We start from the raw sequence: 25,343 nt of genomic DNA on the forward strand, positions 1-25,343 counted from the left end.
TTCCTTGGGACTGCTGCTATTCCCAGAAGTCTCAGTTTAGCTCAGCTTGCAGCCATTAGCCCAAAAGCGATGTTTGATTTCACTGCAGCAAGGCGCCCAAGTCACGCCCAGGGAGAGGAAAGGAAACGACACATGGGCCGCTCCCCCAAAGCTCAAAGACGAGTTCACCCTCCCAACAGGAGGACACTGGGCCTGAGTCCCCATCGCCAACAAGGCTCCAATGTGCGGAGACACAGGGAGCCCACAGGCACCGTGAGCAGGCCCTGGGCACCTTGTGGGGAAAGTTCTGGCTAAAACCCGAGTTCCTACGAAAGCTTTGCAATTCGGGTCCTTTCCTTGTCAAATGCTGGCCACTACGGCCGGGGCTGGGCTGGGCCGGAGCCGGGAGCCGGGAGCCGGGAGCCGGGAGCCGGGAGCCGGGAGCCAGGAGCAGGGAACTACATCCCTGTCTCCCACATGGTGAGTAGGGTAGGAAGGAAAGCAGCAAGCACTTGGGCCATCTTCCGTTGCTTTCCCAGGTGTATTAACAGGGACTGCGATCAGTATCGCAGGAGGCAGCTTATCCTGGCCCCAAGCACTTCCTGTTATCTTGTCAAGTACTTCTAATAACTGGAAAGAGTTAGGCAAGGCCTGCAGGGACACGTGTCTGAGCATGGTTCCGAACACACAGCGGGCCTCCCATCAGCACAGGCGCTTGCAGGCAGTAGGGCGCACTGCAGACCGAGCCCTCAGGGCACGGAAAACAAACCTTCTCCAAAACGCCTGGGATCAGAAGTGCTTCAGATTTCTGATTTATTTAGCATTTTAGAATATCTGCATATATGCGGGTACTTCAAAAAGTTTTGGAAAAATGGAATTAATAGAGATATTTGGTCCCATGTGTTTTTAAAGCCATGTATTTTCCACCAACTTTTTGAAGACTCCTAGTACCTAAAGAGAAATCTTAGGGGTGGGATGCAAGTCTAAACATCAAATCCATTTCACATACACCATATACACATGAAGGAAAGTTTATACTATACCTATTACATTTTATACTATATATAAAGTTTATACTATACCTATTAAATTTTATTTATTTGAAAGGTAGAGAGATAGAGAGACAGAGATCTCCCATTTGCTGATTCATGTCCCAAATGCCTAAAATGGCTGGGGTGGGGCTGGGCAAGGCCAAAGCCAGGAGCTAGAAATTCTTATTTTTTCTTTTTAATAAAGATCTACTTATTTATTTGAAGGCAGAGTTACAGAGAGGCAGAGGCAGAGAGAGGTCTTCCATCTGCTGGTTCATTCCCCAAATGGCCGCAACAGCCAGAGCTGGGCCCATTTGAAGCCAGGAGCCAACAGCTTCTTCCAGGTCTCCAATGGAGGTGCAGGGGCCCAAGGACTTGGGTCATCTTCCACTGTTTTCCCAGGCCACAGAAGTGCTGGATCAGAAGTGAGCAGCCGGGGCTAGAACCAGTGTCCATATGGGATGCCAGCACCAAAGGCAGCAGCTTTACACACTATGCCACAGCATCAGCCCCAGGGACTAGGAATTCAATCCAAGTCACCCAAGTGGGTGGCCGAGACTCAAGTATCGGAGCCATCGTCTGCTGCCTCCCAAGGTCTGCATGGGTAGGAAGCTGGAATCAGAAGCAGAGCTGAGACTTGAGCCCAGGCACTGGACATGGGATGCAATTGTCCCAAAGGCATCTTCTTTTTTTATTTAGGATTTCATTTATTCATTCAAAAGGCAGAGTTAGAGAGACAGATAGACCTCAGGGATCGTGCATCTGCTGGTTCACTTCCTAAATGGCTGTAAGGGTTAGGGCTGGACCAGGCCAAAGCCAGGAGCCGAGAACTCCATCTGGGTCTCCCACATGGGTGGCAGGGGCCCAAGTACTTAGGCCATTTCTGCTGCTTTCCCAGGTGCATTAGCAAAGAACTAGATTAGAAGTGGAGCAGCTGGGACTTAAACCAGCGCCCATATGGGATGCTGGTGTTGCAGGTGATGGCTTTACCTGCTTTGCCATAATGCTGGCCCTCCAAGGGTATCTTAACCACTGTGCCAAATGCCTGCCTTAATATTCTTAAAAATTTTGTATAGGAAATAAGGTTTCCTGGTGTAAAATGTTCCACTTATTTGCATTCAAAATACTTTGGATTTTGGAGTATTATAGATTTTTGGAGTATAAAAGAATTTTTGGATTAGGGATTCTCAAGCTACACAAAATTTTATTTATGCTATAAATCACAGCATGCCAAGTTATAAATGCATCCACAATAAACAAGAAAATGAGTCCCGAAATTTCGTGAACCCCTACAAGCCAAATGTTACAGAGATGCCCACTGAGAGTCTGCTTTACCTACAAGGCTCACATTAGAGAGAAAATAAGCCTGGACCTAGTGCTGGGGTGCAGCCTAAGCCTCTGCCTGTGATGCGGCATCCCATGCAGGATCAGTTCATGCTCCAAATGATCCATTTCCAATCTGGCTCCCTGTTAATGAGCCGGAGAAAGCAATGGAAGATGGCTCAGGAGCTCAGGCCCCTGCCACCCACATGGGAGAGCTTAAAGAAGCTCCTGCTTCCTGGCTTCAGCCTGGCCCAGCCCTGGCCATTCAGGTCATCTGTGGAGTGAACCGATGAATGGAAGATCTGTCTCTCCATCTCTCCTTTTTCTGACTCCATCTTTCAAATAAATAAATAATTTTAAAAAGGTGGGGGGCAGGTGTGCTGTGCCACGGTCCCATATGGGCACCGGTTTGGGTCCTGGCTGCTCCACTTCTGATCCAGTTCCCTGATAATGTGCCTAGGAAGGCAGCAGAAGATGGCCTAAGTCTTTGGGCCCCTGCATCCACGTGGGAGACCCAGAAGAAGATCCTGGCTCTTGGTTTCAGATCAGCTCAGCTCTGGCCATTGCCACCATTTGGGGAGTGAACCATCAGATGGAAAAACCTGTCTATGTGTCTTTCAAATAAATACGACAAATCTTTAAAAAAGAGAGAGAGAGAGAGAGAAAACAAGCTCCACATCATGACTAGATTTCCATGCGAGTTTTGGCAGATGTATAGGACAGGCCAGGGAAGACACAAGCAAGATTACTAAAGATGACACACTTGGCAAGGGCGACGGAGTTGTGTGGGGCCATGGGTCCCCACCAGCCTTGGGGTCCTTGTCGCTGGACTCCTAGATGCTCTGCAGTGGACCTGTAGCTCAGATTAGTGTCTGGTCCCACTGAATTAGGCTTAGAGACACTTTGAGGAAAGTGTATCTGGAGATCTGGGGCTCAATGAAAACTCCCCTCCCATTTGCAGCGAAGCTCCTCCTGCAGTGGGGTGGGGTGGGGGGCTGACCTCTGGATGACGTTCTTCTTCTTCTTGATGGCCTGCCGCAGTGGCTCCCGCAGCGTCACCTGGGAGAAGTCCTGCAGCGCTGCGTAGACCGTGTGCCGGATGGCGTGGTTGAACACGCTCTCCATCCTGCCCATCAGCACCTGCAGGCCCTTGATCATGGCGATCACCTGCGGAGGACAGGGCCAGCAGCTGCCTCCCCTCAGCCACCCCGGAGCGTCTGTGTCCCGCCACTGACCACTCGACACTGTCTCTGCACCCACTGCCCATTTGGGCGCCATGAAGGCAGAGATGCATTGGACTCAAAACACATCCCTTTCACTTTTGAAAGGGAAGACAGCGTGAGGCCAGAGCCCTACGAGGAAGGGACAGTGGAGAGACGTCCTCACCTCCACCAGGGCAAACTTCTCCTCACTGGTGTAGTTGTAGCGCGTGGCACGCTCATACTCCTCGGCGTTGTCTGGACAGTCCTTGTTGGAGTACTTGTCGGTTGGGTGCACAAGTTTCCACGAGTACTGGTGTGGTCAGAGAGAGAGGAGAGACATTCCGTGCTGAATGCAAGACGTTGGATTTTCGGCCTGAGTCGTATGACCACGGCCAAACCACCAAGAGATCAGCCCTCTGATGGCTGCTGCGTTCTGAGAGTCACATGTGCACACACAAACACACGTTCCCTCTCCACAACAAGGCAAAACACTCTGGCCACGTTACTTCAAGTTCAGAAACATACCAGGCAAAATAACCTGGATGTTCTGTGTTAAGTATTTAAAATGCCAGGCTTTTTCATCACCATTTAAAAGAATTTGCCTTTCAAAGGATCATGTACGCTTTCAAACTGGTTATTTTTAGCTGATCAAAATAAATCTCCAAAGCAAAAATCTTTTCCGACGTACGGGTATCCAAATCTCTGAATGGCACCAGAAACAACTTTAATTTGTATATATTTGAGAAGCAGACACACACACACACAGAAAGAGAGAAAGAGCAAGAGCTTCCATGTGCTGTTTAGTTTCCCCCCAGAATGGCTGCAATGGCTCAGCTGGAACCAAGGTCAGGAGCGAGGGTCTTAATCCAGGTGGTTGGGAACCCAATTACCTGAGCCATCACTGCTGCCTCCCAGGGTCTGCATTAGCAGGAAGCTGGAGTCAGGAGCCAGAGCTGGGTATCAAACCCAGTCACTCCCATGTGGGATGTGGGTGTCTTTAACTGTTAAGCCAAACACCCCCCCCCCCACAAAGACAACTTTACTTAAGTTCAACAGAAGATGCATCTAAAGCTCCCAAAAGAAAAAGTTGTTTAAAAAATGAGAATTAAAGGCCATGATAATGGTACAAATTTAATTCTATAACACACATACATGAAATACACTTTGAGCCACCTTAGAAACATTGCTATTTCTAGGGCTAAAGATAAAAAGCCAATTCATCCTTGACCCAAAAAACCAAAGTGAATGCAGAAAAAAATAGTAGTTACTGTCTCAATGAGCTCAGGAAGAAAAGCACTTCTGACTAACCAGAGGGTGGCTATGCTTTCAGCTCCTTGAATTTCCAAATGCACGCGAGAGCCGCACCTACCACTTCCATCACGTGTGCACTCCACTGCGACAGCAGCTGCAGGCCTTGCAGAGCCAGGTCGAAGAGCTTCCGGTACTCGGCGTCTGTCTTCTGGGCCTCCTGACGGCCTGACCCTGTGACTACCTAGGGCACGGCAAGCAGGGGCGGCAAGAGAAAAACCATAGGCACATTTACCCTCTGACCGTCATCCTCGCTCTGGGAGTCAGTGCATCCCGAAGCCACACACGGTAAATACAAAAAGATGTGGGCACAAGAACCCTCCACCACCACCAAAGGTGGCAACCATGGAGCCCAAACAATAGGCACCCCTCCCCCCGCCCCCGGCTAGACAGCTGCCGACTGCCTGCTGGGATCTCCAGGACACGGACAAGGCGAGCCATGTGCACAGGACGCTCCCACTTAACTAACGGAGGAGAACTCACATAGCATGTCCACGTGCTTACATCAAATAATGAGGACTAAAATTTAAAAATGGCTACCTGTATGGGAGAAAGGGATGGGGAGAAGGGAAACCAAACGTCTGCATACAGTTCTTTTTGCAGTTATGACATTGGAACATCAATATCAATCATGACACATGATTAAATTAGAAGGAAAAGAGCAATCTCTTTAACACAAAAGAGAAATCAAGCAATAATGGAGCAGCGTTTGGAGCTGTTATCATGACCACTCAGATGGAAAGCACTCAGGCGACTTTGAAACAGCACGATCTGATGTAGCATCCCTAAAGGAGACACTCCAGAGAGAAAACTGCCTGCTAAGGAAATCGTAAAACAATTCTTAGCCACCACAATTAGCTGTGCGGGTATTGCTTTTTAAAGACAAGCTCGACACAAATGAAATCGGATTACACTGCAGTCTAAGAACCAGGGCTTTCAGCATGGGAGGAAAAAGAATCACAGCAAACCAGACGTGGACTGACTTCAGAATACTATTTAAACACTTCATACGTTAGATGATGCTGGGAAACCTGATATTTGATAAACTGACAGATAAAGTAGAGAAGACCAAGATATTCCATTTCTTCCACGGGAATCATTGTTGAGGGCAAGGCACCACTGCTGTCAGTTAGAAAGGACGGAGCTGGAATGCAATCATCTGGCAACCTATTGAGTTCATGAGTTAGGCATTGGACACTGCCATCGGTTTGTGTCTTGCAAGACACGGTCCTTATGGGGCCAGCATTGCGGTGGAGTAAGTTAAGCGTCTGGCTGTGGTGCAGGCATCCCATATGGGTGCCAGTTCAAATCCCAGCAACTCCACTTCCAATACAGCTCCCTGCTAATGGCCTGGGAAAGTAGTAGAAGATGGCCCAAGTGCTTGGGCCCCTGCACCCATGTGGGAGACCTGGGAAAAGCTGCTGGCTCCCTGCTCCGGCTGCTGTAGCCATCTGGGGAGTGAACCAGCAGAAGGACGACCCCTCTATCTCTCCTTCTGTCTGTAACTCTGTCTCTCAAATAAATAAATAAATCTTTTTTTTTTTTTTAATTTTTTGACAGGCAGAGTGGACAGTGAGAGAGAGAGACAGAGAGAAAGGTCTTCCTTTGCCGTTGGTTCACCCTCCAATGGCCGCTGCGGCCGGTGCACTGCGGCCAGCGCACCGCGCTGATCCGATGGCAGGAGCCAGACTTATCCTGGTCTCCCACGGGGTGCAGGGCCCAAGTACTTGGGCCATCCTCCACTGCACTCCCTGGCCACAGCAGAGAGCTGGCCTGGAAAAGGGGCAACCGGGACAGAATCCAGTGCCCCGACTTGGACTAGAACCCGGTGTGCCAGCGCCACTAGGCGGAGGATTAGCCTAGTGAGCCACGGCGCCGGCCGAAAATAAATAAATCTTAAAAAAAAAAAAAAAAGGTACAGTGTCTTTCTCTTTCTCTCGGTAAGGATTTAATTTGGATCCTGGGGCAAATGTGTAAAAATAAACCAAATGAGCTGAATGGGGAAATTTAAGCAATGGCCAGCTATCCAATATTATGGGACACCTGTTGACATTTTTAGGTGTCACAATCATATTATGATTTAGTTTTAAAAAAGCCATACAGAGAAGCATAGGAGATGTTTCCAGAGGGAATGTGTTGCTGCCTGAGATTTTTTTCAAATTAATAGAGATGGAGGCACAGTGCTGGGGGCAGTCCCTGAAAGGGCCCAGGCCAAGAAGCCCCAGTGCTGGGACCTGATATTTACCAGGCCACAACCGTCCCCTCTCCCCGTCTATGAGGGAATACTTACATAATGGGAAGCTGAAAACAAAAAAACTGCCCAGAGCATGGTACTCGCCACTGTCAGGAAGTGACCAGATCTGATGCGTTTGGGGACGCTTAGTGACCCATGCGCACTGTACCACTGACACCCAGTGCACGACTCAGAGCTGGCCCAGCCCCAGCTCAACACAGAACCCCACCTCCTCGTCAAAAAACTGAGCAACTCTCCTGAAAGCGAGGTTAATAGCTCCATTTATAACAGCATCAAGAAGAATAAAATGCTTCAGAGCAAATTTAACAAAAGAAGCATAAAACTTGTCTTCTTAAAACACTGTTATAAGAAATTAAAGAAGGTTTAAATAAATGGAAAGATATCCTATGTTCAAGGATTAGGACATTTATTATTAAGATGACAATACTTCCCAGACTGATCTACAGACTCAACTCAATCCCTATCAAGATTCTAGCTGCCTTTTTTGGTAGAAATTTGACAACCTGATCCTAAAATCAATATGAAAATTCAGCACATCAACAGTGTTGGCAAATGTTGGAATTCTCAAACTTTCCAATTTCAGTCTTACCCTAAAGTTAAGACAACATAGTGATCAGCATAGGATTTACATTCTGATAAATAGAAACAGAAATGAGTCCAGAAACAGATCCGTATCATTACAATTGATTTCTAATGAGAGTGCTTTTTATGAGGAAAAGAAGTCTTTTCAACCACAGTGCTGTAAAAACTTACTATCCCCATACAAAATCATGACACTAAACCCCTGTCTCATATCATATGCAAAACTTAACTCAAAACGTGTTATAGACATAAATCTAAGAGCCAAAAATGGCAAAACTATTACAGAAAAATGAGGGGTAAATCTTCTTCAATATGACACCAAATGCATAAGTGACTGAAGAAAAATATATAAAATTGGACACCAAAAATTAAAAACTGTGCTTCAAAGGACAGCATCATGAAAGTGAAAAGACAGCTCACAGAATGGGGAAATAAGTGAAAATAATCTACCAGGTAAAGGACCGACATCTAGAATACATAAGGAACTCATACACTCGATAGCAAAAACGGCAAATAACCCAACTGAAAATGGACAAAAGATCTGAACAGACATTCTGCAAATGAAAAAGTATTCAACATCATTAGTCATTAGAGAAACACAAACCTCCCACCAGATACTATTTCACATTCACCAGAATAGCCAAGATCAAAAATTCAGACAATGCAAAATGTCCGTTGACTGATAAATGGATAAGCAAAATGTAGTATATCCATATAACAGAATATTCTTCAGAGATGAAAGAACATGAAGTATTGACACATACTACCACACAGATGAACCCTGAAAACATACTAAGTAAAAGAAGATAGTCTCAAGAGGATCATAGACTATATGATTCCATTCGTATGAAATGTCCAGAATAGGCAAATGTATACATTGCTGGGAGTGGGGGAGAAGGAGCTAGTGGGACAGAGTTTCTTTTAGGAGTAATTAAAACGCTCCAAGATGAATTGTGGCCATGTCTGCCCAACTCAGTGAATACATCAAAAATCTTCCAGTTGTACAGTTTCAATATGCAAATCTTTAGTATGTGAATTATTTCTTTATAAATCTGCTAAAAATTCATTAAGCAAAGTATTCAATGTTACAGTTTTTCCTCATCAAAACCATCATCTCAGAAGACAGAAAATGCACGCTGTAAAACAGACTTATTTGGAAGAGCACAGAAGTCAGTGTTTCCTGATTGAAGGGCTTCCCATCAAGCTGGTTTATAGTCACACCCTGATGGTACTGATTTCTACCCTGCAGGCTGTGGCAGCCCCTGCAGTGAGATGGCGCCTCCTACTGGGAAGCTGGCCAACGGCAGGCACACCCAGCCCCTCACCAGGGGTCTGCACAGGGGTGGTAGATGCGGAAGCACTGGGACTGCCAGGCCCTCCTCCAGGCTATCTGGTTCCACAGTGACTAGCGTGGTTGATAGGTGGGGCACAGGGAAGCTCATAGTCCTGCACCGGGTAGGGCCAACGTCCACCACATTGTTCTCCCCGGAAGCCAGGGACCTGAGAATCTTGAGGAATCAGCCAGTCCCCAACACCAGATCTGCGTCCCCCTGAACTACTCAGGGCACACAAACCAGGCTGTCACTGCCCTCTGGCCCTGACCTCACTGCCTGGCCCACTAAGATGTGACAAGTGACATGCTGCTGCCCCTCCGGTTAGATGGCCTGGCGGCTCTCGCCTCACTTCTGGCACCTCACATACCAGGCAGTCAGGCTGCAGGCATGGACAGAGGTGCACGGCCAAGATGGGGCACAGCAAAGCTGGAGGGAAGTAAAAGCAAACCCCGCCTCCTGGACCCCTGGACTCGCTGCCCGACGGTGCCCCTTGCTGCGGCCCCAGAACCTCTGGCTCAGCTCTGGCCTTGGCACTTCCTTCCCCTTTAGACACGAAAGGGGTCGGGGGTCAGAACTACTACTTCCTTCTTCATCCCTCTTCTAGCTGCTAAGAATTAGGGTACTACCATAGACTAGGAAGTGCCTTTAACGCTCTCTGCTCAGTCTTGCCTTTTGGCATTTCCATTTACTTTTTCTGATAAAAAGATGCTTTTCACACAGCTGTACAGACACTGGTAATAGTAATTTTGCCACCTTCTCAACTGTAAGGGTGCTTTTTAAGTGTTCGACACTAAACGTTTTTCAAAGCCACTAAAGCTATTATTTGGGTGCAAAAGGAACACAAAGGACAGGCAGGTGCACACATGGCCCTCGGGTGCCCCGTGGGTGGCGTGGGGGTGCACGCACCTCGCTGTTGCTGTAGCGCGCCAGCTCCGAGATGAAGCGCATGTGGTCCTCGCGGATCTGGATCATCTGCTCGCAGATGTTGTACTGCGGGCTGCTGCTGGAAGACGTGCAGGTCCACCTGGCGGGGGAGGGAAGGCCCTGCGTCACCAGAAGAGGCCGCGGCACGGCACTGATGCAACAGCTGGGGCCCCTCTGTGTGGCGCCAGACCCGTTCTTAAAAGGTCATTGAACAAACAAAACAAAGACGATGCGGCAGAGACCCCTGTGTCCCACAGAGCCTCGGCCATGGCCGTGGGACCTTGGCAGAAAAATCCGCTGAGCCCTGAGCCTGAGATGCAGCTTTCACTGGTCTAAGTCACGGCTGAATGGGGACCACAGGTCGGCTGCGGGCGCCAGTACTCAGCAGAGGTCAGTTCCAATGTCCCAGGAGAGTCAACTGGCTGTGTGGGATCTGTGAGGAAGGGGACCGTGTGTCGTCATCGGTCATCGTGCGCTGAAGACCGGTTACAGCAGAGGCCAGACAACTGTCTCTGCACAGAGCCAACAGTAAACATTGCGGACGTTTCTGGCCACACTGTCCGTCACACAGTCATCCTGTTCTTCTAACACAACCTTTCAAGAACAAGGACCTTACAAAAATGGGCCTGGCTTGGTTTGGCCCCGGTGATAGTTCTGCTGTAGCCTCTATAACACACATGCGAGCCTGCTGCCCCCCACAGGAGCTGTTTGCTAAGCATCCACTAGCACATCACTGGAGTGAGAAGGCTTTTACACCCTTGTGTTCCCCACCAGCTCCGTGCAACCAAAATCCTCGGCACGATGAAATGTTCCACATCTACTTGGTCCAATGCAGTAGGCTATGAACATTTCAAATGTGGCTGTGCTTCTAAGGAAATGAAATTAATTGTATTTTTCAATGAACTTGAATGTAAATGGCCACACGAGGCAAGGGCTGCCCGTCGGACCTTCAGGGCCAGGCTGTGAGAACGTCAAGTGCTCTTTCTAGGTATTTAACAGGGGGCCGCAGAACCGGGCAGCTCTGCTCTCCTCCTACCGGGATTTGTTCTCCTCATAGTGGGCGCTGGTCTTGATGTATCTTGCCAGTTCTATCTGCATATCCCCGAACAGCGGAACCACCTGGAGCTGCTGTACTCAAAGGACAAAAACCAGGGCCATTATGTATGTTTAGTCACCAAATAAATAAGCTCCCGGAAAATGACTGAGGCTAATAATTACTGTTGGTTGAATGCTGCCTCTGCAAGGCACTTATTACCATAAAATAAATAATTACCATAAAAGAAATAAATACTTTGCAGTAAATAACCTGCAAATTCACTTTGAAAAGAACAAAACAATTTTAAGTACCAATTTAAGTAGCAAAGTATGATTTTAAGTATCAATTTAAGTAACAATCTACATTTAAAAACTATGCCGATGTTAAAATTAACCTATCTTGTTGCTGGATCTACAGTCATTTTAAAAAGCTATATTTCCATATATTACCAATAGAATAAAAATTTAATGAGAAATACATAAAAAATTTAAAAATAAGCATAAAAAAACGAAAAGATGTATAAGACCCCCTAAATAAAAATACTGTCCCCATACTTGAGTATTAGAAGGCTTGGCATTTTTCTTAACTTTCATTTTAGCTGAAAGGCAGAGTCAGAGCTCTTCTACCCACTGGTTCACTCCTCAAATGCCTACCACAGCCACAGCTGGGCCACGCTGCAGCCAGGAACCTAGAACTCACTCTGGGTCTCCGTGTGGGCGGCAGGGACCGAGGTACTAAAGCCTGCATCTGCTGCCTCCCTGCGCAAGCACGAGCAGGAAGCTGCATTGGAAACTCGGTATTAGGGACTCAAACCAGGCACTCTGACATCAGACTTAACTGCTGGGCCAAAAAGCCCATCGGGCTTGACATTTAAATGTCCATTCTTCCTAAGCTACTCTATATAGTCAATGGAATCTCAATCAATATTCCAGGATGGAAAATGGCTTTGTTTGGAAATTGTGGATGTACATCAGCGAATCAATTCCAAAAAGTATCTCAAAAGATGGAAGGATGATATCCGAGGCAATCTTAAAACATAAAACTGTAAGCCTTGTACTTCAAGATAATTCAGGCATCATGGCCATGGAACAGGGATAGACAACTTAGAGCCACAGGTGGAGGTCTGACTTCTGACCCAGTTAATACCACAGGGAAATGGGGGAAAGGTGGTCTTTGCAATAACTTGGCAGGGTCAACTGGACCAGCAGGAAAAAAAACCAAAAACCAAGAATGCAAATTCCTACCTCACACCATACACTGAAGCCAGTTCCTGGATGACTGCTGTAGATCAAGACAAAAAAAGGAAGCAATGCTTCTAGAAACTAACACAGGGGACTGGCATTGTGGTGTAATGGGTTAAACCGTCACCTGCAATGCCAACATGCTATACAGGCACTGGTTTCAGTCCCGGCTGCCCCCCTTCCTATCCAGCACCTTGCTAACACAGCTGGGAGGGCAGTGGAAGGTGGTCCAAGTACTTGGACCCCTGCACCCATGGAGGAGACCCCGATGAAGGTACTACATCCTGGCTTTTGCCTGGCCCAGCCCCTGCCATTGCAGCCATTTGGGGGAGTAAACCAGTGGATGGGAAGATCTCTCCCTCCCTCCTCTCCCCCTCTCTCTCTCAACTCTGCCTTTCAAATAAATAAAATAAACCTTAAAAAAAAAAAAAAAAAAAAGGTAAGCCTCGAAGGTCCTTAGGCTACTGACACTGAAAAGACATGTGCCCTAGGACCCCTGTCACTTCTCCTTAGTCTGTATCCAATGGCAGCCACACCAAATCAGCTGCATTGTCTGCACCAGGAGGAACCAAGAAACAGAGTGGACAAGTAAGCTCGTTTGATGGTGAAGTAGAAGACCACGGCACACTGAACACGTAACAGCCACAGCCTCAGACTCCCACAACTGTTTCTGTCTCACCAACAAAAGTTGGGGGAAATGCAGGGAGAGGCAATAAGATGACAAACAGCCTGACTCCATTTGTACAAGTTCAATCCAGGTAAAAACAATGCAGGAAGAAGCCTTTGCAGACTGGAGGAGAAACCCCAAGATGCCCTCCCTGCCTTCTCAATATTCTGTGATCTGGATCATGGTCGCACAGGGATTCATTCTGCAAAAGTTTAAACTGTACAATATGTCAATAAAAACATTTATATTAAAAAAAAAACTTACCTTGAAGTACTTGTCAATTTTGGACAAGTTAATTCTTTTCTTGGCATCTAGTTTATAGATGTTACTGACACTTCCATCCATCAAGTACAGACCAAATCCCATGACCTGAAAAGCCACAAATGGTGCAAAAACACTCAGACCGAAAATATAATTACCCATACAATGTACATCACAATTCACTCTTGCTTTTCCTAAAAGCTCCTAGGAAATGAATAGCTCTCCCCTCACACGAAGCTGTCACTTTATGTGGACCCTTTCTGGTTATTTCAGCTTCCTCCCAAGGCACACATCCCAGAGCCAACCCTCTTCAAGCTCAGGGCAGTGCTAGACTTGGACAGTTTAAGCTGACATTTATGAGACAGCTCGCAACTACTGTCATCATTTGTGGTCTTTCAATAGTAATTTCACTCCCACTATGAGTGTGTTAATAAGCAGTGGCAGGTGCACAGGTTAGAACACTGGACAAGCACTGTGACTCAACATCACTCAGTGCTAACTCGGCTCACACTGAAGGTGGAACAGGGGTGTGGGGGGGAGGGGGAGGGGGGAGGGGGGGAGGGGGGAGGGAGGGAGGGAGGGAGGGAGAGAGAGAGAGAGACTGCACTGAATATTCTATATCCTCAGACAGTTCCCCAAAGCAGTCTCACAAAGATGTATTTTTAGGCTGCTTCTCTGGTGCTTCGAATGCATTGCCCCCCATGATTTCATGTTACAAACGTTTGTTGAGGTTCCAAGCCAGCTGCTAAAAGCTGAAAAAGCAAATCCTCTACTAGACTAACCTGTACAGCAGGATATTCTAGAACTATCGGGTCCAAAAGGTGGCTACATGTAAGTAAGTTTCAATGCATAGGTATGGAAAATGTTTAATGTGGCACCAGCCAATGCCCATCTCAGTTGCTCCTTAGGGGCTCATGACTAGGGCTCCTGCATCAGCTGGCACAGATACAACACCTCTGCCATCCCTGCGAACTCCAATGGGTGGCGCTGTTGCAGCCCTGACCACTTCCCGGGGCTTCCTGCACCAGGAAAAGGTGGGAGGCTGGATGGGTGGGACTCGCAGCAGCAGGTTTCCCAGGGTCATCCTGTGCAGAGGGACAGCTTGGAGCAGAGGGAACAGCAGAGCAGACTTCTCATTTTTCCAATGAGAAATGCAACTGAAAACCCCAATTTGAAACGTAACAAATGTAAATAGGGTGAACCAGGCAAAATCCACTGTAATTAAGGTACAACAATATACAGCTAGCTATCTAGGGCCACAGCGTCTACATCCAAGAATTCAACCAACCATGGCTTAAAAATATTAAAAAACAAATACATCTCTACTAAACAGCTACATGCCTTCTTTTCTTGTCATTTTTCCCTGAAGAACACAGTATAGTAACTATTCACACTGTAAAAAGTATATGGGAGGCTGGTGCTGTGGCACAGCGGTTGAAGCCACCACCTACAGAGCCAGCATTCCATGTGGACACTGATTCAAGTCCCAGCTGCTACACTTCTGCTCCAGCCTCCTGCTAATGTTGCCTGGGAAGGCAGCAGAGGATGACCCTGCATCCATGGGGGAGACCCTGATGAAGCTCCTGGCTTCAGCCTGGCTCAGCTCTGGCTTTTGTGGCCATTTGGGGACTGAACCAGCAGATTATCTTCCTCTCTCTTTGTAACTCTGCTGTTCACATAAATAAATAAATCTTTAAAATAAAATAAAGTATATGGGAGGATGTATATAGGTTCTGTGAAAATACTATGTCATTTTATATAAGGGACTTGTGGCCCATGAATTTTGTTATCAATGGTGGGAAGATGGGGGAACTTCGGGGTGGAGGCTCCTAGAATCAATCCCTCGAGGACACCAAGGCACAAGTAGAAGAACCTGTGACCCAGGACCGCCTGGCCCGTGACAACCCTTTCCTAAGGTCAGCGTGTAGTTCACTGGGACACGCTCATGGGACATGCCAAGAGCCTGCAGGGGGACCAGGATGCTGCCCGTGTCCACAACAGCATGAGAAAGGACTCTGGAGGAAGCGTAGTCTTTGTGGAAGCTGGTGCCTCGGCGCTGCTGGGGGCTGCCAGCCCCACACACGTACTTTGAGAAGCATGTGTTTCTCGCTGGGCGTCAAGTACATCCTGTTCTCGTAGTAATCCACGCACAGATTCACGATGTCTGCCAAGAGCTCTTCGTAGCCAGAAATGACTTCGAGCTGCTGCTGCAGAGACTGAAACACAGAGCGGGAGAGCCGTGCCATCAGCTGCTCCCAGCCCTGCCGGGGACAGCTCCCGCGCAGTGCGGTGGGAAGGCAGGCCTTACTTGCGTGATCTTGTTGTGGTTTGCCAGGAACATGGACAGATTCTGAGACTCCTGGATGGACTGTGGATCTGCCATTTTACGTAAAAACTGAGCAGCCCTTTGAAAATAAGAAAGAATTAATCCCAACGTGCACCGATGTACTGATTTTCCAAAATGCCTGGGAAAATGAGGATTCCTGTCCTCCCCGCCCCTTGCAGTTATCTGCAGAAATGTGGATCTTGCAAGCTGGTTATGAGTTCACCTCCTTAAGCAACTCCTGACCTGGACTCTAGGTCACTCTTTTGCCAACACAGATGCGATATATACAACTCTGGAGGACTTACCACCCTGCTGTCCACAGCTGAGGGACCTCCCCACCAGGCCCCTGCACTTTCTCCCTGTGGCTGCCCGAAGCCCAAAGGGCTGCTCTGCTCAGTGATGTCCCAAAGCCATGCAACGAGGCCACAGGGCACCCTGGGGTTCTTTGCTGGGAAAACTCTGGGCCACCATGCCTCCCGACAAGAACACCTGTCTCTGGCGTGTCACCCTAGGGACCAGTGAGGCCCCAAGTCACCAGTCGTGGCTCTGCTACCAATCTGCAGTAATCTACCCTGACACCCACCCAAGGACCCTACAGTGAGGTCCAAGAATACCGCAAGGCATACGCTGAGTCTGTGAGGTCCCCGCAGGATAGAGTGAGGGTTCTGCACACCCAGGGCTGTCTCCCAAGGAAGGGTACAGGAAACTGCCCCATAAAGATATGACCGCACAGCCTCGAGGCCTGGTGTATTAACTGAAGCAGAGTGCCCACGGCCAGGTCTGATAACCTACCCAACGCTCACTTCACCCCCTTCCTCCTTAGCAACAAGTCCCGAATTCCTGTAGAGCAGCAACACACCTCATCTCCCGTGCAGCATAAGCTGCGACCACATGACCAGCGGCAGGCCCAGGAGATACAATGCAAAACCCTGAAAAGCACTTTAAAATGTACTTATAAGGAAGAGCAGGGGCTGCCTTCACTCCTTCTTCCCTGGTGACTGGAGTGCAGAAGTAACAGCTGGAGCTCAAACACTCGTCTTGGACCACGAAGCGGGGCAGGATGACAGTAAAGCTGCAGGAGTCCTGGGTCCCGCCCCCCATGGCCCCATCGTGAGCTGCAGATGATCTAACTGGGGACTTTTCAGGGAAGGGAAACACAAACCGCACCTTCTCCAAACCACTGTCCTTCCCGTGAGCTCTTAAAAATTACATGTAGTTATACCTAATAGTAACTGATATAGTGACACTCGTTGCCTCTTTAAACACGTTCAGTTTACTGACTGAAGTCGCTGCTGGGGCAGGCAGTATGTCGAAGGAAGGGATCCACAATGCCATTTTCTCTTCCCTCACCATCATCAAATGGCTTACCTGGCATCCATGCCCAGAAGCCATGGTACTGGTAGCTCCCAGCTGGGTGCCAAAGGGAGAGATGCACTTGCGGGTGTGGGGGCAAGGGAGGAGTGGGGATTGCTGTCTGGGCAAGTGACCATCAGAGGCCACAGGAAGAAGTAGCTGGAAGGTGGCCGGTGCCACAGCTCAATAGGCTAATCCTCCACCTGCAGCACTGGCACCCTGGGTTCTAGTCCCGGTTGGGGCGCCGGATTCTGTCCCGGTTGCCCCTCTTTCAGGCCAGCTCTCTGCTGTGGCCCGGGAAGGCAGTGGAGGATGGCCCAAGTGCTTGAGCCCTGCACCCGCATGGGAGACCAGGAGAAGCACATGGCTCCTGGCTGCGGATCAGCGTGATGCGCCGGCCGCAGCAGCCATTGGGGGGTGAACCAACGGCAAAGGAAGACCTTTCTCTCTGTCTCTCTCTCTCTCACTGTCCACTCTGCCTACCCAAAAATAAATAAATAAATAAAAAGAAGTAGCTGGAAGGGCCACGGAGGTGCCCAGGCCCACTCTGCTGGGCTCAGGGGAGCCTGGGGTGGTGAAGGCACCACGGAGCTGATGCAGGAAACAACCCCTTCTCCCAGCATTCCACAGAGCAGCCGCATCCTAAATCTGCTTTACAGACTGGACTTTAGAACAAAGGTGCTGCTGCTAAGAGAGAGAAAGTAAATATCGAAAACCACGGATGCCATCCACGTCCCCCACTTCCTCAACAAAGCCCAAGAGAAAGTTGTGCAAAATCACTTAGCGAGTGACTCGCGCTGCGGGGAGCAGGAGCTGCTCTCCAGGGCTGGGTTGCTTCTGCCCCAAGAATTTCACCTTGCTCCAACCAGCGAGTCACACGTTTAGCATCCCACAAACTCTGTCACCAAACAGGGACAGCTCCAGAATGTCCCACCCGACAGGGGCTGACAGGGCAACCCCAGATCTCTCCCTACTTCTGACAGTCTAGGCTTCCGTGCACGGCTGACCGCACAGAATGGGACACTGTGCAATCTCCCAGAGAAAGGCCGAGAACTGCAGGTGATTCTGCCTGCTCCCCCTCCCGCCTCGTCCTCACATCCCAGTGGGTGCCCGGTTCCTAGTCAGTTTTATGATGAAGACACAGCAATAGTTGTACGATCTAAGACACGACATAAGTACAGCACATTCTGACACGAAGGAAAGTTTCTTCCAATTTAATTTTGGAACTAAGATTTCCTCCACTATTGCTTAGAAACAGAAGCTAGCATCTCACGCCAGCCAAACGCGTCTTCGACAGCACTTAGCCCAGACGTGCTGAACAAAGTCCATGAGAAGACAGCACGCTGTGTCCGCCCGCTTGTGCCTGCTGCCCCCGCCCCAGCCTTCCAGAAACACAAGCCAAGACACTTACCCAACTTCTCAGAAGTTTGCTACGTTTAAAAAAAAAAAAAAATCTCCAAGCATGAGAGGTGTCTGGAGGACCTGGAAGCCCTATGTGGCCCCAAGACATCCCAGGGCAAGACACAAGCCATGTCTGCCTACCACTGCAGTGGGGCAAAGGCGGTAGCATCTGATGCCCGAGTCCCCCCTCGCGCTGCAGAGCCCACCTGGCCCCTGGCCAAGACACTCGCGTAGCCAAATGCCCGTGTTCCAGGAGCAGGAACTGCATCCTGTGCCTGTCTGTCTCCCCGAGGGCCCCAAGCACCCAGAGGTCGGCCTTGGACAATGGAGCATGACCAGGACATCCAGGGCCCATTCCAGCCGTGACTCAAGCCCATGACATCGCAGCACGTGGCACCGTGGCCCTGCATCGGCCAGCAACCCCTGCACCCAGCTGGAGACTGGAAAGCAGTCGCCGCCACCCCGGAGGCAGGCGCGCGGCGCACAGGGGATGCACGCGAGCTCACCTCTTGTAGGCCGAGTGGTCGTTCTTCACGCTGCACTTCATGTTCTTCAGCTCGTCCAGCACGGCGAACATGTTGATGAACTTGCCCAGCGTGATCAGGTAGGCTTCGGACACGAAGTCCTTCCTCCTCTCGGCGTGGCACAGGCGCCGTACCTCCCCGCAGAAACGCTCGATGGCGTTTCTCTGAGAGGAGCAAGGGAAGGCAAAGGAGCCGCAGTCAGCGGTGCGTGGATGCCACGTCCCAGCTTCCTGCACAGCTGCGGCACTCGCTGTCACTTGCTGGCAAAATCCCCAGCCCCTGAGGCTCCAGTCTCTCCAACTCAGCAAAGCAATCCCCACCCGCCTTTGCTCTGTCACAGTGGCTACTCCTTTTGCACTTTACCAACTACGTCCCCAAAGTAAAAGAACAGCAAATGTTCCATCAAAACATCTATAACACAGAGGTAACTTTCAGAGGTCAAGGGGGCAGGGGTGGGGTTTTTTCCTCTTGGCAGCTTTATTATAAAACGAAAAGTGATCTCCTAGTCAGTTCCATCTCCTCCCTCTGCCAAACGAATCTGCAATTTAAATATCTTTTCAGGGCCCACAAGTGCCACAGTGGGCTAAGCCATCGTCTGCAACACCAGCCTCCCCAAAGGTGCCAGACCTGACTGCCCCACTTCTGATCTGGCTCCCTGCTAACGTGCCTGGGAAAGCAGCAGAAGACGGCCCAAGTGTGCAGGCCCCTGCAGCCACATGGGAGACCCAGTGGAGTTCCAGGCTTCTGACTTTGGCCTGGCCCAGCCCCCAGCCTCCAGCTGCTATAGGCATTTGGGGAGTGAACCGGCAGATGGAAGCTCGCGCATGCACGCTCTCTCTCCCTCTCCCTCCCTCTCTCTCTATTAACTCTGACTTTCAAATAAACAAATAAATATTTTAAAAACTTTTTCCAAAAGGACTACTTTAAAAAGCCACAGGTCCCTGCAGCCACTTTCTGCCTAAGGGCGGGAAGGGGACCAGGCCAGGGCTGGGATCCCCAGGGACTGGTGTCAGGGTGAGGCTGAAAGATGGAAAACCCGGCTCGACTGCAAGTACAAACCGGCAGAAAGTTAAAAAAAAGAAATAGAACTGGAACCGACAGCAAGGAGGCCTCATGAAGGAAACACACATGCACTCTGAGGCAGAGGGAAGTGAAACAGGACGGGAACCCTGGCGCTGGGCAGGGCCCTGCTTCCCCTGTCTCGGAGACCGCGCGCTGCTCTCCCCCGGGCTCCGTGTGCGCCAGGCTCTGCATCAGGCTCCTGCTAGCACCCGGCCGCCTTACCTGGAAGTACATGAAATTCATCAGTTTCGTGACCTCAGGCTCCAGGACCTCCACGGTTTTCTCATAGATTTCCACTCTGTTAGGCTGCTCATTACATTTCACCTGGAAATGAAGAAACCAGTGTGACCCACAGGGCCTTCCACCAGCCGAGGGCCTGCCACAGGTGGCCTCCCTGCCCCTACCCCTGCCCTTACCCCTGGCCCTGCTCTGCAGGACCAGGGTGGAGGTTGGGGAGTGGCTTGGCAGGGACTGGGGTGGAACCTGGCAGGGATGGGCGAGGCCAGGGAAGGGTGGGGCAGGGCCGGCAGGGCCTGATGGGGCAGGGCTGGGCAAGGACAGCAGGGGGATGGGACGGGGCCCTGCAGGAGGGTGTGGCCAGCAGAGACGGGGCGGGGCCTGGAGAAACGAGGGTGTGGATGGGGAAGGCAGCAGGGCACCTGGGGGATGGCCCGGGAGCAGCTTCTCCAGGTGTACAGCATGACGGCGTACTCTTGGCCTTCCTCCAGCATCTCATTCTGCAAGGGCACACAGAACAAGCATGAGAAGAAGAGACGCGGTGCCAGGAACTGTTCTGACTCTCCCTTGCAGACTGCTGAGCTGCTGCTGAGGCTCTGTCAGGTACCACCACACTCCCACGGCTTCTCTGGGCTGGAGAGGGTGTGAACGACCAGCAGGTGCCTCCAAACAGGGACAGCCCAGCCCGGAGAGGCCGCAACAGGCGCTACAACTCCGCTGCACTCCATCCTGAACGACCTGCTGGCAATGCAGACCTGAAGCTGGGGACATCAGGGGAAGGACTCCGGGCAGGGACCGGCCCCCAGAGAGGTGTCCTCACACTCCCCTCCCCAGCTCACACCAGCCCCCTGGTTCAGAGAGGACCCAGAGCCAGGGCTCCCTGCCCTGGGCGTGCGAGGGACAGGCTGAAGTGTTCCCACAGCACTTACAATCTAGGCAGAGTGTCCATGGAAAGGGGGGTTTCACTTTATGTTTTAAGTCTTTACAATCTGACAATGTATCTAAGATGCTTCAAAATAGTCATGATCTTTGACCCTGTAACTTCACTTCTACAAATTCAGCCAATTCTTAGAAAGACACTCATCACAGACAAAAGCGGAAACTAAGGAATGGTGCAAAAATGTTAAAATTGTGTACATTTACAAGATGAATCACACATTAAAGGTTACTATCCCTGGCACATTTTCATGACATATAAGAATGTTCATGAAATTATTCACATGCATAATGCTAACGACAAGCCCATCTAACTCCCCTGTGAGTGCACTCCTGGGATGGGTGAGCGCACAGAGGGAGAATGGGCACTAACGGGAAGAGGTGACCTCAAAACACTGACAAAGGTGGTTTGTTTTTGTTTTTGTTTTTGTTTTTTTGCCTACAAATGCTAAATTTTCACAAAGAACATGTGCTGTTTTTGTAATAAGAAAAAGCAACGACTATTTAAAATATACGGCATCCCAGCATTGTGATGCAGGAGGTTAAGCTACTGCCTGTGATGCCAGCATCCTGTACGGGCGCTGGTTCCAGTCCTGGCTGCTCCACTTCCAATGCAGTTCCCTGCTAACGTGCCTGCGGGTTGGGAAGGCAGCAGAAGACGGCCCAAGTACTTGGGCACCTGCCATCCATGCGGGAGACCTGGATGGAGTTCCAGGCTCCTGGCTTCGGCCAGGCCCAGCCTCAGCTGTTACGGTCATTTAGGGCAGATGGAAGATCGATCAATCTCTGATAACTCTGCCTTTCAAATAAATGAATCATTAAAAAAATATATAAGGCATTTCATTCATTCTCTTTTTCCTTACTAAATAGCCTATGGTGAAAAAACCAGAAATGTGCATTTTCCACTCTGTGTGCCGTCCCCCGGAAACAAAGACACGCAGCCAGCATTACCATGCTAGAGTGGACAGTGGCTTGTTCAATGTATCTTGCGATGCCGGTGACAAAGGCATTCCTGTCTTCAAAGTTAGTGTTGAAATTCGGCTGCAAGGAAGAGAGAAGACATCGTGTTGACACCGGAGCCACCAGCCAGCGGGCCCACAGCTCCTCAGGCACCCACCTGGTAGAGCAGTGAGGACGGCGGGGGCTCGATGCAGGGCTGCTGGTCGGGCAGAGGCAGCTCCTCCAGGAGGTCCACATTGGACAGCGCATCCTCCAGCGTCACCTGGGCCGCCATCCTGCGCTGGAACCAAACACAAAGACACCTGTTCTGTGAGGATGGGGCACCCGGCATGGGCACTGACCCCCTTCTCTCTCTCCTGAGGGCACTGGGGGTGGCTGACAAGGTCACAGCTGGTGCCCCCGAGTCGGGTGTCTCTCTGAGGACAGTGCAACTCTCCCTCCTCCATGCTCACTGGGGCAGGCTCTCCTGGCCTTCTGTCATGGTGCAGGGGAACAGGGTGTCACACGTGCCATCATGTCCTGCCACCCTTCCCACGCTGGGGACACTTCCCTAGCTGCCAGTGCTGAGGGCCCCCTGGGAGGATCACAGAGGAGGGGCAGCACCTCTCCAACACCACGCACGGCCAGCACGGCACTGGAGAGGCACAGCAATGCTTTCCTGAACGCAGACCTGTCTGGCTGCACAGGCAGGCTAGGGGTGCAGGAACTACAGCATCACAGAGGGAGCCTGGAGAGGCTCGGTAAACCAAGGCGGTAGTCATTAGGAGGGGACGGAGCACGGACTCGGTGGCTAGTGGAGAGAGGCACCAAAGGAAGGGGGCGTCTTCTAAACACCTCTCCACACCTACTCCCCAGGTGGAGTCAGCAAGGTGCGGCCAGCTTTCAGCTGAGTCTGCTCCTGCCCTCATGGGACCTGGGAGACAGCTCAGGCCCTGGATGGGACACGGGGGCAGCTCTGAGGTTCTGCGAGGAAAGAGCAGTAGGCGGGCTGGACAAGATGCAGAATACAAGGAGCCTTGGATTTGCTACTCCCAGCACGGGGCGCCAGATGCAAGCTCATGTGACCAGGTGACTGGAGAACCGAAACGGAAAGCCCCAAGGACACAGAAAGTCCCAGGGCCGTGTGGCAAGCAGGAAACTCAGAAGAGTGAGCTCACAAAGCCTCTCACGAGCTCCCAGGCCATCCTCAAGTGGCAGAGGCCTGGATCTGATCCTCTCCACACCCCAAGCCCTGAGACCACAGCCGTGGGTGGCACACAGGGGACAATGGCACTGCAGAGGCTGTGAAAATGGAATTGGGGCTGGCATTGTGGTGTAGCATGTAAAGCTGCCGCCCACAACGCCGGCATCCCATATGGGCAATGGTTTGTGTCCTGGCTGCTCCCGAAAAGCAGTGGAAGATGACCCAAGTGTTTGGGTCCCTGCATCCACGTGGGAGACCTGGAAGAAGCTCCTGGCTTTGGCCTGGCCCAGTCCTGGCCATTGGGACCATCTAGGGAGTGAACCAGTGGACAGAAGATCTCTTTGTCTTTCTGTCTCTCCCTATCTTTCTGTAACTCTGACTTTCAAAGAGATAAATAAATCTGAAAAGAAAGAAAAGAGAGAAAGTGAGGAAGTGAGGAAGGGAGGAAGGGAGGAAGGGAGGAAATGGAATTGACACTGAGCTACAACTTGTGAAAGGCAAATCAGTCCTAAATCTAACTATGTGGCTAAAATGAAAATACTAACGTCCTCTTAGTATTTAAACAAGTCCCAGAGTGTCATATCACAATATCCAAATATGCAGCTGCAATCCAAATTACTCAGCACAGCAAGAATGAAGAGTAATTCCACTCCTGTGGGAAGACAATCCTCAGACAGCAAGGGCGAAGCGACATGAACTGCAATGATCCGCTGGCCCTGAGAGCACTGGCTGTGAAAACGCTGACCGTCACGACACCCCCAAATTTAGTGATGAACTCGAAAATCAGGAGAGCAAACCAAGCAAGACGTAAAGAGGAACCTCATGGCAATTTTGAACTAGAACATACAACACTGAAAATGTTAAAGCTCCCTACATGAGCCTCAGAGCAGAGGAAAAGATCCCATGAGCTTAAAGATGCAGCAATTCAAATCATTCCCTCTAAATACCGGAGAGGAAGAAAGACTGAAAATAGAGAGAGAGAGCCTCAGGCACCCCTGAACAGGAGAAAGGGTCAATGCCAGTGGCGTCCGAGTGCAAGGAGAGGAAAAAGCCAGCACTGCTGAAAAAAATGACCGCAAACTTCCCACACTGGAGACTTCAGCCTGCAGTCAAGAAGCTTTGCGGGGACAAGCATCTGGCACAGGGGTTAAGACGCCTACAGCCCACATCAGGGTGCCGGCTTCGCGTCCCAGCTCCCTTTCCAATTCCAGCTTCCTGCTAACGCACATCCTGGAAGGCAGCAGGTAATGGCTCAAGAACTTGGGTCCCTGCCACCACATGAGACCAAGATTGAGCTCCTGGCTCCTGGCTTTGGCCTTGCACAGTTCTGGCTGCTGCAGTTATTTGGGGAGTGGACTTGTAGATGGAAGATCTCTGTCTCTCAAAAAAAAAAAAAAAAAAACACCACACACCAAACTCTGGACCCCAAACAAAATTACCTAAAGAAATCCGTACTAGACACATCATAGTCAAACTACTGAAAACTAAAGGGATATGCCTGCCTGTGGCCTCCACCTCTGGAGGCAGCCTGCACACCGAGGCAGACTTGTTAAGCTGCACAGAGAAGAATCATCAGCCTAGAGTCCCACAGCAAAGTATGGACTCATTCCTCAGGAGTGAGAGTGAGGGTAAAACGAGGACATTCTCAGATGGAGGAAATCAGAATTCTTTTTTTTTTTTTTTTTTTTTTTGACAGGCAGAGTGGACAGTGAGAGAGAGAAAGAGAGAGAGACAGAGAGAAAGGTCTTCCTTTTCCGTTGGTTCACCCTCCAATGGCCGGCGCACTGCAGCCAGCGCACTGCGCTGATCCGATGGCAGGAGCCAGGTACTTCTCCTGGTCTTCTATGGGGTGCAGGGCCCAAGGACTTGGGCCATCCTCCACTGCACTCCCTGGCCACAGCAGAGAGCTGGCCTGGAAGAGGGGCAACTGGGACAGAATCCGGTGCCCCGACCGGGACTAGAACCCGGTGTGCCGGTGCTGCAAGGCGGAGGATTAGCCTAGTGAGCCGCGGCGCTGGCCTAGGAAATCAGAATTCTCAGACCACAGCCTACATGAAGGGAAGTGATCCAGAAGGAAGGCTTGGACAAGTGACAGAAAGGGGAGACGGCTGAGAAACAGGACAGATCTTTTCCTCTACAACTCCTTAAAGATGTTTGGTGACTTCCTTGTGGTATGCTGATTAGATCACCACTTGTCACGCCAGCATCCAAGATCGGAG

The 25,343-nt window shown here is 50.2% G+C and overlaps 1 protein-coding gene across 2 annotated transcripts in view; it reads right to left on the bottom strand.

Moving 5' to 3' along the window:
• Positions 1 to 25,343, bottom strand: part of CYFIP1 (cytoplasmic FMR1 interacting protein 1) — a 99,934-nt gene that overhangs the window by 45,468 nt on the left and 29,123 nt on the right. For both annotated transcript variants that reach the window (XM_051822213.2, XM_051822214.2), the window contains exons 2-14: positions 22,099 to 22,221; positions 21,933 to 22,022; positions 20,468 to 20,545; positions 20,031 to 20,132; positions 18,729 to 18,910; positions 15,451 to 15,547; positions 15,230 to 15,358; positions 13,146 to 13,250; positions 10,974 to 11,065; positions 9,920 to 10,037; positions 4,905 to 5,027; positions 3,720 to 3,845; positions 3,334 to 3,500 (exon numbers count right to left, since the gene is read on the bottom strand). In XM_051822213.2, coding sequence (XP_051678173.1) covers positions 3,334 to 3,500; positions 3,720 to 3,845; positions 4,905 to 5,027; positions 9,920 to 10,037; positions 10,974 to 11,065; positions 13,146 to 13,250; positions 15,230 to 15,358; positions 15,451 to 15,547; positions 18,729 to 18,910; positions 20,031 to 20,132; positions 20,468 to 20,545; positions 21,933 to 22,022; positions 22,099 to 22,215 — 1,526 coding nt within the window. In that variant the 5' untranslated portion in view covers positions 22,216 to 22,221. The remainder of the gene's footprint in view (positions 1 to 3,333; positions 3,501 to 3,719; positions 3,846 to 4,904; positions 5,028 to 9,919; positions 10,038 to 10,973; positions 11,066 to 13,145; positions 13,251 to 15,229; positions 15,359 to 15,450; positions 15,548 to 18,728; positions 18,911 to 20,030; positions 20,133 to 20,467; positions 20,546 to 21,932; positions 22,023 to 22,098; positions 22,222 to 25,343) is intronic.

The sequence above is a fragment of the Oryctolagus cuniculus genome, chromosome 12 (genome assembly GCF_964237555.1).
Source record: "Oryctolagus cuniculus chromosome 12, mOryCun1.1, whole genome shotgun sequence".
Classification (NCBI taxonomy): Eukaryota; Metazoa; Chordata; class Mammalia; order Lagomorpha; family Leporidae; genus Oryctolagus; species Oryctolagus cuniculus.